Source organism: Bos taurus, unplaced genomic scaffold, assembly GCF_002263795.3.
Source record: "Bos taurus isolate L1 Dominette 01449 registration number 42190680 breed Hereford unplaced genomic scaffold, ARS-UCD2.0 Super-Scaffold_1723_ScbfJmS_2085, whole genome shotgun sequence".
In the NCBI taxonomy this organism is placed as follows: Eukaryota; Metazoa; Chordata; class Mammalia; order Artiodactyla; family Bovidae; genus Bos; species Bos taurus.
In genome coordinates, this window is record NW_020192292.1 from 5,164,397 (window position 1) to 5,179,392 (window position 14,996).

The following is a 14,996-nucleotide window of genomic DNA, read 5'->3' on the forward strand; positions in this document are numbered from 1 at the left end:
AACACAAGCTGGAATCATGATTGCCAGGGGAAATATCAGTAACCTCAGATATGCAGATGACCCCCACCCTTATGGCAGAAAGTGAAGAGAAACTAAAAAGCCTCTTGATGAAAGTGAAAGTGGAGAGTGAAAAAGTTGACTTAAAGCTCAACATTCAGAAAACGAAGATCATGGCATCTGGTCCCATCACTTCATGGGAAATAGATGGGGAAACAGTGGAAACAGTGTCAGACTTTGGTTTTTTGGGCTCCAACATCACTGCAGATGGTGACTGCAGCCATGAAATTAAAAGACGCTTACTCCTTGGAAGAGAAGTTATGGCCAACCTAGATAGCATATTGAAAATCAGAGACATTACTTTGCCAACAAAGGTTGATCTAGTCAAGGCTATGGTTTTTCCAGTGGTCATGTATGGATGTGAGACTTGGACTGTGAAGAAGGCTGAGCGCCAAAGAATTGATGCTTTTGAACTGTGGTGTTGGAGAAGACTCTTGAGAGTCCCTTGGACTGCAAGGAGATCCAACCAGTCCATTCTGAAGGAGATCAGCCCTGGGATTTCTTTGGAAGGAATGATGCTAAAGCTGAAACTTCAATCCTTTGGCCACCTCATGCGAAGAGTTGACTCATTGGAAAAGACCCTGATACTGGGAGGGATTGGGGGCAGGAGGAGAAGAGGATGAAAGAGGATGAGATGGGTGGATGGCATCACTGACTCGATGGATGTGAGTCTGAGTGCACTCCAGGAGTTGGTGATGGACAGGGAGGCCTGGCGTGCTGCCTCCATAATTCATGGGGTTGCAAAGAGTCAGACACGGCTGAGTGACTGAACTGAACTGAACTGAACTGATTCTGGTCCATTTTCGTTCACTGATTCCTAAAATGTCAATGTTCACTCTGCCATCTCCTGTTTGACCACTTCCAATTTACCTTGATTCATGGACCTAACATTTCAAGTTCCTATGCAATATTGTTCTTTACAGCATCAGACTTTACTTTCACCACCAGACACATCCACAACTGGGCATTGTTTCCGCTTTGGCCCCATCTCTTCATTCCTTCTGGAGCAATTTCTCTGCTCTTCTCCAGTAGCATATTGGACACTTACTGACCTGGGGAGTTCATCTTTCAGTGTCATATATTTTCCCTTTTCATGCTGTCATGGGATTCTCAAGGTAAGAATACTGAAATGGTTTGCTATTCCCTTCTCCAGTAGACCACATTTTGTCAGAACTCTCCACCGTGACCCATCTTCCTTGGGTGGCCCTACATGGCATGTCTCATAATTTCATTGAGTTAGACAAGGCTGTGGTTCATGTCATCAATTTGGTTAGTTTTCTTTGATTATGGTTTTCAGTCTGCTGCCCTCTGATGGTTAAAGACAAGAGGCTTGTGAAAGCTTCTTGGTGGGAGGAACTGGCTATGGGGAATCTGGGTCTTGTTCTGATGGGTGAGGACATGCTCAGTAAATCTTTAACCCAATTTTCTGTTGATGGGTGGGGCCGTGTTCCCTCCCTGTGGTTTGGCCTGAGGCTAAACTATGGTAAGGGTAATAACAGTAATGGCAACCTCCTTCACACAGCTCCCAGGACTGTTTTATTCAGTGCCCATGACCCCACAGCAGGCCCCGATGGAGATTCCTGGACACTCACAGGCAAGTATGGCTCAGTCTCTTGTGGGGTCACTGCTCCTTTCTCCTGGGTCCTGGTGAACATAAGGTTTTGTTTGTGCCCTCCAAGAGTCTATTTCTTCCGTCCTGTGGAAGTTCTGTAATCAAATCCAACTGGCCTTCAAAGTCAAGTTCTTTGGGGTTCTCAGTCCCTTTGCCAGATCCCCAGGGTGGGGAATCTGTTTTGTGGCCCTAGAACTTTTGCAACAGTGTGAGAACTTCTTTGATAAAATTATTCTCCAGTGTGTAGGTCGTCTGCTCGGTGGCTCTATGCTGGGGCTAATGGTGACCTCCAAGAGGTTTTATGCCACACACCCTGCCTCCCAGGTCTGCTGCAGCCAGAGCTCCTGTCCCCATGGCAGGCCACTGCTGACCCGTGCCTTTGCAGAAGATATTCAAACACTCAAAGGCAGGTCTGGCTCAGTCTCTTGTGGGGTCTCTGGGTCCTGGTGCACACAAGGTTTTTTTTTGAGCCCTCTTTATACTCAAATGATTCTTAATTTCTTTCTATGGAAGGTCACCAATAGACATGAACATAAATCAATTATTTTCCTGGCCAGGTACATTGAGACTCTGTTGGTATTTAAACAGTTCATGGAAAAATATGTCAAGGCTATAAATAAGTTCTCTGTACACTTGAGATCGTGAATATTGTTTATGATCTGGGCCAAGAACAAAAACTGATTAGGAATATTCCCATATATTCCTGAGGCAGCTGTGATTTAATCCAAAGAAGATACTGACTTTTCCCATGAAATAATATTAACAACTAATATTATACCGATTGTCAAAAAGTGCAGTGGTCTCACATCCCTTTATTAAATACAAAATTGATGATATCAGGAACTTTATATGTATTACAAATATGTACACCATCCAGGAAGCACCATTGCTAAAGTGAAGTGAATTGAGGCAATGGTTGAGAGTTCTTTGCTTCAGGGAACACCAGCTTTCTGGTAAACTGACACATAACTGGGGGACGCAGCCCAAAGGAGATAAGGCAGGTAACAATCTTGTAAGTATTCAATAAGAAAAACTGTTCCCTGCTGAAGTGTACACAATTGGTTCATAAACTGTACACTTTTGTGACGTTTCTATTCCTTTAACAGTTTCATTTGGGTGATAACAATGTTGGGATGGGGAGGAGAGTGTGTCTGCTGGAGACCCATAGTGATTAGATCTGGCTAAAACTTCCTGTGGAAGCCTGAGGGTCACTGGAAGCTTGTCTGCCCTGTGGTAACATAAAGAAGCCATTAGTGAAAGGAGATTGCCCAGCAGTCATGGAATGACAGAGAAATAGCCTGATTATTAATTACAGCCTAGAACTGAGCAGGAGTTGAGACATCACCTCTGATAATATTAGTACTGGTCTGCAGGAGACAAGCTAATTAATTTCTAGTGAGGTATGAAAAGATGATTGTTTCTGGCTCGTTCCCTGCGGACCTGGTACCTCTTTTGTGAAGCGGCAGCTGAGGAGACTCCGGCGCTCGCCATGGCGGACGAAAAGCCCAAGGAAGGAGTCAAGACTGAGAACAACGATCATATTAATTTGAAGGTGGCGGGGCAGGATGGTTCTGTGGTGCAGTTTAAGATTAAGAGGCATACACCACTTAGTAAACTAATGAAAGCCTATTGTGAACGACAGGGTTTGTCAATGAGGCACATCAGATTCCGATTTGACGGGCAGCCAATCAATGAAACAGACACACCTGCACAGTTGGAGATGGAAGATGAAGATACAATTGATGTATTCCAGCAGCAGACAGGAGGTGTCTACTAAAAAGGGAACCTGCTACTTTACTCCAGAATTCTGTTGCTCCAGACCAAGAAGACATTCTCAATTAGAAAACCGCAATTTGGTTCCACCGCATCCTGACTACTACAGTATAGTTTCTCTATTCTTTCATTTTCCCCTTCCCCATTCCTTTATTGTACATAAAGTAACTGGTGTATGTGCACAAGCATATTGCATTTTTTTTAACTAAATGGCCAATGGTATGTTTTGATCGACATCAAATGGAGATGGGATGGGGAAAAATACTGATTCTGTGAAAATACCCCCTTTTCTCCATTAGTGGCATGCTCATCAGCTCTCTATCTTTATATTCCAGTAAGTTATTTTGCTCTCACTGTTTAACAAAAAAAAGAACAACATAAAAATTCTTGCATACCTTGTTCGATTGGAGAATTTTAATGTTTTTCATTTATCATTGTAAAACCAAGGACAATTTTATAACTTTTTTGTACGTAGCTGTTACATGTAGGGCAATCTGTCTTTAAGTAGGGATAAATTACTCTAAAAGAAATGAATCCTAGATAGTTTTCCCTTCAAGTCAAGCGTCTTGTTGTTTAAATAAACTTCTTGTTTAAAATGAAAAAAAAAAAAAAAAAAAGATGATTGTTTCTTTAAAGTTCCATTCTATCTGGTTGCCTGGGTGATTCTGGGCATTCTGTACACAGAGATACAGAGATAGCACAGAGAAGGAAGCAAGCTTCACTCTGAGTGCTAACAAAACAAGTAAGTACAGTATTTATGTGATGGGTTTGGTTTTCTCTTCACTGTTGGGTGTTCTCTGTTACCCAGGATTGATTAGGAAGAGTCTCATAAATCAGAGGTGTGGTAAGAGCCTCAGGGAGGGTGGAGGAATGGAGGGTGGAGGAAGGGAGGGTGGAGGAAGGAGGAGGTGTTAGATATTGAAAGGTAGGAAGATTAGGGCAGAAAGGAAACTTGGCCTTCCCCACAACTGTAAAAGAGAAGGTATGGGACTTCCCTGGTGACTCAGTGGTAAAGAATTCGCCTGCCAATGCAGGGGACATGGTTTCAATCCCTGGTCCAGGAAGGTCCCAAGTGCTGTGGGGAAACTAAGCCCACAAGCCCCAACTACTGAGTCCATGCTCTAGAGCCCGTGCTGTGCAACAAGAGGAGCCATGGCAATGGGAAGGCCATGTACCACAACAAAGAAGTTGGTGGTCACAAGGTGTGATTTGAAGGGCAAAAGGTGAGTGAACCTTCCCTACACACCCAGGTAGCTTCCTTATTCACACTTCAATCCCACCATCAGAGACTCATTACTTTGGCTCAGCGTTGCTCATTGCCTGCGGTTCTTTTGGACTATCTCAACATATTTTAAGTCCCCAAATTCTCAAATTAAAGAGATTTATCAGATCTCATTCCTCTACTCATAAAGGGGGACTTTGGAAGAACACTGGGCTCTTGAAACAGAGGCTAGGAAAAGGCAGTAAGGCAGTGCTGAAAAGAGGGAGGGGGGGTGTCTAGTAGACACCTGGTGGGATGTCTGCTTTGCTCACTCAACTAATCTCCTGTTTTGCTGGGAGGGCTTTCAAGAATCTCCTGGCTTGCTGATAGTTCTAGTGGAGACTGAATGGCTGGCCGAGAGAAGGTAATGGCACCCCACTCCAGTACTCTTGCCTGGAAAATTCCATGGACAGAGGAGCCTGGTAGGCTGCAGTCCATGGGGTCTCATAGAGTCAGACACGACTGAGTGACTTCACTTTCACTTTTCACTTTCATGCATTGGAAAAGGAACTGGCAACCCACTCCAGTGTTCTTGTCTGGGGAATCCCAGGGACGGGGGAGCCTGGTGGGCTGCTGTCTATGGGGTCGTACAGATTCCGACATGACTGACGTGACTTAGCAGCAGCAGCAGCAGCAGCAGAATGGCTGGCCAAGTGAAAATAAAGACACAGGCTGCCCATCACAAACACTGTTATCTCATCCCCCTGGCAATAAAGTCTGGGGTGCCCAGAAGTATTCCCTCATCTTCTGGAAGGTGTCCGTGTGGGATGGAGCCTGAGCAGGCTCTGAAGACATGCTAGTTTCACGAGCAGGTGGCCTAGACTCCCTTGTCACCTCTTCCTGCCACACTGTGGCCCCTCCTCAATCCATACCTGTGGCCTTATGGTAAGTTGCTGCTGCTAAGCTGCTAAGTCACTTTAGTCTTGTCTGACTCTATGCGACTCCATAGACGGCAGCCCACCAGGCTCCCTCGTCCCTGGGATTCTCCAGGCAAGAACACTGGAGTGGCTTGCCATTTCCTTCTCCAATGCATGAAAGTGAAAAGTAAAAGTGAAGTGGCTCAGTCGTGTCCAACTCTTAGCAACCCCATGGACTGCAGCCCACCAGGCTCCTCTGTCCGTGGAATTTTCCAGGCAAGAGTACTGGAGTGGGGTGCCATTGCTTTGGGTTACATGTGCTTTAATTTGCTTCCTGGGGGTCCCAGAGGCTGCTCTCCAGGCAGAGGTGCCAGGCTGGGCTCTCCTGCAGCGGGCTCCCCATGCCAGCCCTGCAAACCTTCGGGAAGGACCGTGTCCTCCTCCAGGCCGCCCGTGCCCTCCACGAGCTCCTCGTAGGTGATCTTCTCGGCAAATGGCCGCGGCCCGAGCAACTCCACCATGTCGGGCCCCTCCAGCACCTCCTTCTCCAGCAGCCTCCTGCCCACCTTGTCCACCTGCTCGCGGCAGCGCATGAGCAGGTCCAGGGTGCGCGCATGCGTGGATCCGATGAACCGCCGCACCTCCTCGTCTAGGAGCTGGGCTGTGGCCTCGCTGAACGGTTTCTCCACCAGCGCCTCGCCTGGCCGCGGGAGATTGAAGGACACCTGGCCCAGCTTCTCGCTCATCCTGAACTGCACAATCTGGGCATAGGCGCTCTGGGTGACCTTCCTCAGGTCGTCCTGGGCCCCCGTGGTGACCCGTCCGAAGAACAGCTGCTCAGCCACACGGCCGCCCAGCATGGCACACATGCGGTCAAAGAGCTGCTCCTGTGTGTACAGGTACTGCTCCCTGGGCAGGCACTGGGCATAGCCGAGCCCCTTGCCCCAGGGGACGATGGACACCTTGAGCAGGGGGTCTGCATGTTCCAGGAACCAGCCCACCACCGCATGGCCAGCCTTGTGGTAGGCCACCATCATCTTCTCATGGTAAGTTACCTATGACCAAATGATTTAAGATCAAAGAGATATATGAGCGTTCTGTTGCTGCTGCTGCTAAGTCGCTTCATTCTGAAATGCAGTATTTGGATGCAATTTCAAAAACGACAGAATGACTTCTCTTCGTTTCCAAGGCAAATCATTCAATATCATGGTGATCCAAGTCTAGGCACTGACTAGTAGTGCTGAAGAAGCTGAAGTTGAATGGTTCTATGAAGACCTACAAGACCTTCTAGAACTAACACCCAAAAAAGATGTCATTATAGGGGAAGAGAATGCAAAAGTAGGAAGTCAAGAAATACCTGGAGTAACAGGCAAATTTGGCGTTGGAGTATAGAATGAAGTAGGGCAAAGGCTAATAGAGTTTTGCCAAGAGAATGCACTGGTCATAGCAAACACCCTCTTCCAACAACACAAAAGAAGACTCTACACATGGACATCACGAGATGGTCAATACTGAAATCAGATTGATTATATTCTTCATGGCAAAGATGGAGAAGCTCTTTAGAGCGAGCACAAACAAGACCAGGAGTTGACTGTGGCTCAGGTCATGAACTCCTTATTCCCAAATTCAGACTTAAATTGAAGAAAGTAGGGAAAACCACTAAGCCATTCAGGTATGACCTAAATTAAATCCCTTTTGATTATACAGTGGAAGTGAGAAATAGGCTGAAAGGATTAGATCTGATTCATGTCCATCAAGTTGGTGATGCCATCAAGCCATCTCATCTTCTGTCATCCTCTTCTCCTCCTGCCCCCAATCCCTCCTAGCATCAGAGTCTTTTCCAATGACTCAACTCTTCGCATCAGGTAGCCAAAATATTGGGGTTTCAGCTTTAGCATCAGTCTTTCCAAAGAACCCCTAGGACTGATCTCCTTTAGAATGGACTGGTTGGATCTCCTTGTAGTCCAAGGGACTGTCAAGAGTCTTCTCCAACACCACAGTTCAAAAGCATCAATTCTTCAGCACTCAGCTTTCTTCACAGTCCAACTTTCACAATCCATACATGAACACTGGAAAAACCATAGCCTTGACTAGACGGATCTTTGTTAGCAAAGTAATGTCTCTGCTTTTCAATATGCTATCTAGGTTGGTCATAACCTTCCTTCCAAGGAGTAACCCTCTTTTAATTTCATGGCTGCAATCACCATCTACAGTGATTTTGGAGCCCCAAAAAATAAAGTCTGACACTGTTTCCACTGTTTCCCCATCTATTTCCCATGAAGTGATGGGACCAGATGCCATGATCTTCGTTTTCTGAATGTTGAGCTTTAAGCCAATTTTTCCACTCTCCTCTTTCACTTTCATCAAGAGGCCTTTTAGTTTCTCTTCACTTTCTGCTATAAGGGTGGTGTCATCTGCATATCTGAGGTTATTGGTATTTCTCCTGGCAATCTTGATTCCAGCTTGTGCTTCTTCCAGCCCAGCGTTTCTCATGAGGTACTCTGCATATAAGTTAAATAAACAGGGTGATAATATACAGCCTTGACGAACTCCTTTTCCTATTTGGAACCAGTCTGGTGTTCATGCCCAGTTCTAACTGTTGCTTCCTGACCTGCATATAGGTTTCTCAAGAGGCAGGTCAGGTGGTCTGGTAGTCCCATCTCTTTCAGAATTTTCCAGTTTATTGTGATCCACACAGTCAAAGGCTTTGGCATAGTCAATAAAGCAGAAATAGATGTTTTTCTGGAACTCTCTTGCTTTTTCAATGATCTAGCAGATGTTGACAATTTGATCTCTGGTTCCTCTGCCTTTTCTAAAACCAGCTTGAACATCTAGAAGTTCATGGTTCATATATTGCTGAAGCCTGGCTTGGAGAATTTTCAGCATTACTTTACTAGTGTGTGAGATGAGTGCAATTGTGCGGTAGTTTGAGCATTCTTTGGCATTGCCTTTCTTTGGGATTGGAATGAAAACTGACCTTTTCCAGTCCTGTGGCTGCTGCTGAGTTTTCCAAGTTTGCTGGCATATTGAGTCCAGCACTTTCACAGCATCATCTTTCAGGATATGAAATAGCTCAACTGGAATTCCATCACCTCCACTAGCTTTGTTCGTAGTGATGCTTTCTAAGGCCCACTTGACTTTACATTCCAGGATGTCTGGCTGTAGGTCAGTGATCACACCATCGTGATTATCTTGGTCATGAAGCTCTTTTTTGTACAGTTCTTCTGTGTATTCTTGGCACCTCTTCTTAATATCTTCTGCTTCTGTTAGGTCCATACCATTTCTGTCCTTTATCGAGCCCATATTTGCATGAAATGTTCCCTTGGTATCTCTAATTTTCTTGAAGAGATCTCTAGTCTTTCCCATTCTGTTGTTTTCCTCTATTTCTTTGCATTGATCGCTGAGGAACGCTTTCTTATCTCTCCTTGCTATTCTTTGGAACTCTGCATTCAGATGCTTATATCTTTTCTTTTCTCCTTTGCTTTTTGCTTCTCTTCTTTTCACATCTATTTGTGAGGCCTCCCCAGACAGCCATTTTGCTTTTTTGCATTTCTTTTCCATGGGGCTGGTCTTGATCCCTGTCTTCTGTACAATGTCACGAACCTCCGTCCATAGTTCATCAGGCACTCTATCTATCAGATCTAGTCCCTTAAATTTATTCCTCACTTTCACTGTATAATCATAAGGAATTTGATTTAGGTCATACCTGAACGAAGAAAACAATAGAATGGAAAAGACTAGAGATCTCTTCAAGAAAATTAGAGATACCAGGGGAACATTTCATGCAAAGATGGTCTCAATAAAGGACAGAAATGGTATGGACCTAACAGAAGCAGAAGACATTAAGAAGAGGTGGCAAGAATACACAGAAGAACTATACAGAAAATATCTTCACGACCCAGATAATCATGATGGTATGATTACTCATCTAGAGCCAGACATCCTGAAGTGTGAAGTCAAGTGGGCCTAAGGGAACATCATTATGAACAAAGCTAGTGGAGGTGATGCAATTCCAGTTGAGGTTTTTCAAATCCTAAAATATGATGCTGTGAAAGTGCTGGACTCAATATGCCAGCAAATTTGGAAAACTCAGCTTCCGGAGTCCAGCTCCAGCAGCCAGGTATTCAACCTGAAGAGATGGATGGTGTCGGCGATGATGACAGCCTCTCAGTTTTCTTGGACTGCCTCTTTATTTCAAGTTTGTCGGCGGACGATGATGTAGCCTCTGACTCATAGTACGGGACTACATCTTGATGTAGCCTTTGACTCAAAGTATGGGGCTATAAGTTTATTTCAAGCTTCAGGTTGTGTTTTATACTTTGACAAAAGCATTAGGTCACAGGTTTGATGTTTTTAGTTTCCCCCACTCAGATTTACTGTACTTAACTTGTGATTACATTGTAACTCATGCTACATTCCTCAGTTTATTTCTTATCTTTCTAAATCCTGTTTGCCCTTAGCATCTTAAGATCATTATCTCCTAAAAAGGCTTCTAGCTATTCTTAATTAATCCTAAACCCTAAACTCAGCAAACTTCTTTTGCCATAAACATTCCCCTCACAAACAGGTCTCAGATAATAATCCTTCCCATGGCCTCAAGCTGCTCATCCTGGAACATTCTTTGTAAAGATCCTTGAACAGATTATTTGCTGGGCACAACTGCAAAAGGCTTTGTGCTTTCTCATGTTTCTCTCAAGAAGAATAAGCACCTTAACATTCTTTCCAGTCAACTCAACTGAAGAAAGGAAAGAAGAAGTCAGAGTCACAAGGCCTAACTTCTTCATCCCAGGGCCGTGCCTGTGAGATGAGGAGAGGGGGTTGGGGCCATGCCTCCATTTTCTCAGTAATGCCTAACATGGCTCCTGACACTCAGCAGTGGCTGCAGGACTGGAAAAGGTCAGTTTTCATTGCAATCCCAAAGAAAGGCAATGCCAAAGAATGTTCAAATTACTGCACAATTGCACTCATCTCACATGCTAGCAAAGTAATGATCAAAATTCTCCAAGTGAGGTTTCAACTAAGAACTTCCAGATGTTCAAGCTGGATTTAGGAAAGGCAGAAGAAGCAGAGATCAAATTGCCAACATCCTTTGGATCATTGAAAAAGCTAGAGAGTTTCAGAAAAACATATATTTCTGCTTTATTGACTATGCCAAAGCCCTTGACTGTGTGAATCACAACAAATTGAAAATTCTCAAAGAGATGGGACTACCAGACCACCTGACTGCCTTCTGAGAAATCTGTATGCAGATCAAGAAGTAACAGTTAGAACTGGACATAGAATAACAGACTGGTTCCAAATTGGGAAAGGAGTACGTCAAGGCTGTATATTGTCACTGCTTATTTAACTTATATGAAGAGTACATCATGACAAACCCTGGGCTGGATGAAGCACAAGCTGGAATCAAGATTGCTGTGAGAAATATCAATAACCTCAGATATGCAGATGATACCACCCCTATGGCAGAGAGCAAACAAGAACTAAAGAGCCTCTTGATAAAAGTGAAAGAAGAGGGTGAAAAAGTTGACTTAAAACTCAACATTCAGAAAACTAAAATCATGGCATCTGGTCCCATCACTTCATGGCAAATAGATGCGGAAGAAATGGAAACATTGACAGACTTTATTTTGGGTGGCTCCAAAATCACTGCAGATGGTGACTGCACCCATGAAATTAAAAGACACTTGCTCCTCGGGAGAAAAGTTATGACCAACCTAGACAGCATATTCAAAAGCAGAGACATTACTTTGCCAACAAAGGTCCATTTAGTCAAGGCTATGGTTTTTCCAGTCATGTTTGGATGTGAGAATTGGACTGTGAAGAAAGCTGAGCACCAAAGAATTGATGCTTTTGAATTGTGGTGTTGGAGAAGACTCTTGAGAGTCCCTTGGAGTGCAAGGAGATCCAACCAGTCCATCCTAAAGGAAATCAGTCCTGAATATTCATTGGAAGGACTGATGCTTAAGCTGAAACTCCAATACTTTGGCCGCCTGATGTGAAGAGCTGACTCACTGGAAAAGACCCTGATGCTGGGAAAGATTGAAGGTGGGAAGAGAAGGGAACAACAAAGATGGTTGGATGGCATCACTGACTCAATGGACATGAGTTTGAGCAAACTCCAGGAGTTGGTGATGGACAGGGATGCCTGGCATGCTGTAGTCCATGGGGTCACAAAGAGTCCGACACAACTGAGCAACTGAACTAAATTGCTTTACAATATTGTTTTGGTTTCTGCCATACATCAACATGAATCAGCTATAGGTGTATGTAGTCCCCTTTCTCTGGAGCCTCCCTCCCACCACCCACCCCATCCTACCTCTCTAGGTTGTCACAGAGCACCAGATTTGAGCTCTTTGCATCGTACAGCTATCTAATTTTAAATATAGTAATGTGTATGTTTCAACGATACTCTCTTAATTCGTCCCACCCTCTCCTTTCCACCTTGTGTCCACAAAGTCTGTTCCCCTCTCTGTTTTTAAACATGTTTATGTCTCCTTTAGTTTGGGGCGGGGGTAGTGCTTAATCCTGATGGTCCTCCTAACAATTGTATTCAATATAATATTTTTTTTCTTCTTCTACCATTGAGCTTTGTAAATGAATGGCTTACATCTATAAACTCCTGCCATCTGGCTTCCAGCCCAACCACGACTGAAACTGCATTCTTAAAGCTCATGCAGGATTTCTGAAGCATTAAATGAAATAGCTCTCCTCAGTTCTGATTTCCCTTGACCAGGGGTAAACTTTTGAGGTTTAAAGCATCTTATTCCAACCTCTAAAACCACATTTTAAATGCATACTAGACATTTGTATTAGAGCATTCTATTGTTACTTCAACACAGTTAAAATGACTCATAATTTTCTCTACTGATGTTCCCTCTGAATGATTTTCCAATGTGTGACTGATGATGAGCCTGATGATGAGCACTGTAAGAGCAGGGATCACACTTTTCAGGTACATTACTATAGGTCCTTCACACTGCTTGGATGTAATCAACAGTCAGTAAATATTTATTGAAATGAACAAATGAATAAACATCATTCTTCCACTCACTGAGCCTGAATTCTTTAGAGTCATTTTGGATTCACCTCCCTCCTTTGTTCCATAAATTACATCAGTGATGAAACCTTGTCAATTATGCTTTCAAAATGTCGTGATTGAGGGTATGGATGAGGAGTCACATGAGGAGACCTGTTTGACTCTTTGCTCTGCAATTGTCAAGCTCTGACTTTGGGCATGTTCCCTAACCTCTCAATTTTTTTATCTATAAAATGAGGATAGTAAGGGTACATTATGGGGTTAATGAGAATAAATGAGGTAATGTGTACAACGTGTTTTGCACAGCGCCTGGCACACAGCAAGGGTTCAATAAATGATAGTTATTGAATTATCTTTCACTGCTCCCCTAGAGAGGTTTACTTACTGCTTCATATCTTTGCTGTTTCTCTTGGCTTGAATGCTCTCCTTTCTTTCTGCCCATTCAAAATGCTATTTACTCTTCTTGTTAATTTTATTTTTTAAAGTAATACATATTCATAGTTAAAAACTTGAATAGATTAATAAGACTTCTTAAGCAAAAGAGCAGACCCCTACTCCATCTTGCCTAACTTCTGATCTGTACTAGGAAAGCAACCACTTTCAATAATCTTAACTGTTTTCTCTAACATTTACTTTCATATTTCTAAATAATATCCTTATACTGATGGTTCTTGATCTTTCCATTTTTAGATAAATACTTATTGCCATCTTATTATGGAAGATAAATATTTAGACCTCTTACAACACCATCCTTTCCAATTTACTTTCCCTTCATCCTACAAAAGAGTTTTCTCAGAATCTTGAAGGCCAAACTATATCCCAGTGAATTCACTGTAGCTACTTGTGATTGCCTTTTCCCCTCCACTAAAATAAAATACCCTATCCTTTTAACAGTCGGTTCTAGAACTGTGTGTGCCTTTGATATCATGATTACTAGAATACATCTACTTCCCCTTTCTTAAAAGCAACACAATATTAGATCATCCACAATCCCCTTGGACTTCTGTTCTCCATGATTACTAACCTCATTTGTCAGTACAGTATCCTCAATGTAATTAATATGGGCTATTTGGAGCACTATAACAGGGAACCCTGATCTCATCTGACAAAGTGACATTTAAGCTGAAATCTGAAAGACAAATTGCAAAGGCTATGAAAGCATTCCTGCGGAGATGGTTGCAAGTGCAAAGGCTCTCAGGGGAAAAGGAACTTTGGGAACTCAAGGAATAAAAGGCAGCCAGTGGAGAGGATGGAGCTTGGTGCATCATGGGGAAAGAAGGCTCACCAGGAGCTAGAAAGGAAAACAGGGGTTAGAGAATTCAGAGCCTTGAAGCTGAGGTCCAGGCAAGATCTGAGCCTTATCCTGAAACCAATGAGAAGCTACTGAAAAGTCATAAGCAGGGGAATGATTTTATCTGATTTGCCTTCTAAAGATTTCTATGATTGCAGGGTGGGGAATGGACTGGGGAGGGCCAAGAGTTAGAAAGATACGGGTAAAACTGGTTTCAAGGAAACGTTAAGGGCAGCTTTGTAAGGGAGAACAAAATTTCAGATGGGCAAAAGGTAGTCTTGTGAGGTACTTTAAAAAGCTCAGCAGAAACCTTGGAATTTCTTTAACTTGCTGATGGCAGTGATAGGCATGCTCATATAACAGCTTCAATTTTTTTTCCTTTTTTTTTTTTTTTTTTAGTATTAGATGGAGGAGGGGACTCCTCCTCCCGCTCCTCCTCACCCTCCTGCTGAATCCCCGAATTGCTGACCAACCAATTGATCCCAGAAGCAGTTTGCCTCCCTCCTTCCCAAGCCTGGACAGCCTCCGGTCCCCACTGGATGGTCTACCCACTTGCCATGGTGAGATTTCTGAGGGGTTGAAGCGACCGAGGGGCTTGCACAGAAATAGGGCAGCAGAATTGAAACGGTCAAGGAAGAACAGTTTCCCTTCCGTTTCTGGGACGGCATGCACTAGCTCTAGTCAAGTTGAGATGGTAAAAAGGACAGGAGACTGCTTCCTCTGAACTCCTGCCTACAAGGAGCCTGGGGCTTCAGCTGCAGTCAGCTGAGGCACCATGAGAGTTGGTGTTATATACCATGGGGTCTGACAGTTCAGACAGCCGGAAGTTAGTTTTTGCAGTTCTGTTTATGGAACTGGCCGAATGAAAATGCTGGCTGATGGTCTGCTTTTCATAGCCATTGACAACAGCTTCCTACAACACCTGGGTCTTCTTTGGAAGCTGTGAAGAGGCACTGAAAAGAACAAAAATAATTTCTTCTTGTCTAAAAAAACCCCCAAAACTCACAAAGTAATCTGAATGTGTGTGAGAGTAACTCTTATTCAGGTTGCACTTGGATACGGAAAGAAACTACCTTGCATAAACTGCAGGTTTTGCTGAGCATATTTGA

At 43.7% G+C, this 14,996-nt stretch overlaps 1 protein-coding gene across 1 annotated transcript; it reads left to right on the top strand.

The window, feature by feature from the left end:
* Positions 1–3,080: 3,080 nt before the first annotated feature.
* LOC286807 (small ubiquitin like modifier 2) lies at positions 3,081–3,749 on the top strand (the record flags this gene model as incomplete). The annotated part of the gene is given in 1 exon segment (NM_174769.2): positions 3,081–3,749. A coding segment is annotated over 1 exon segment (288 nt).
* Positions 3,750–14,996: the final 11,247 nt, after the last annotated feature.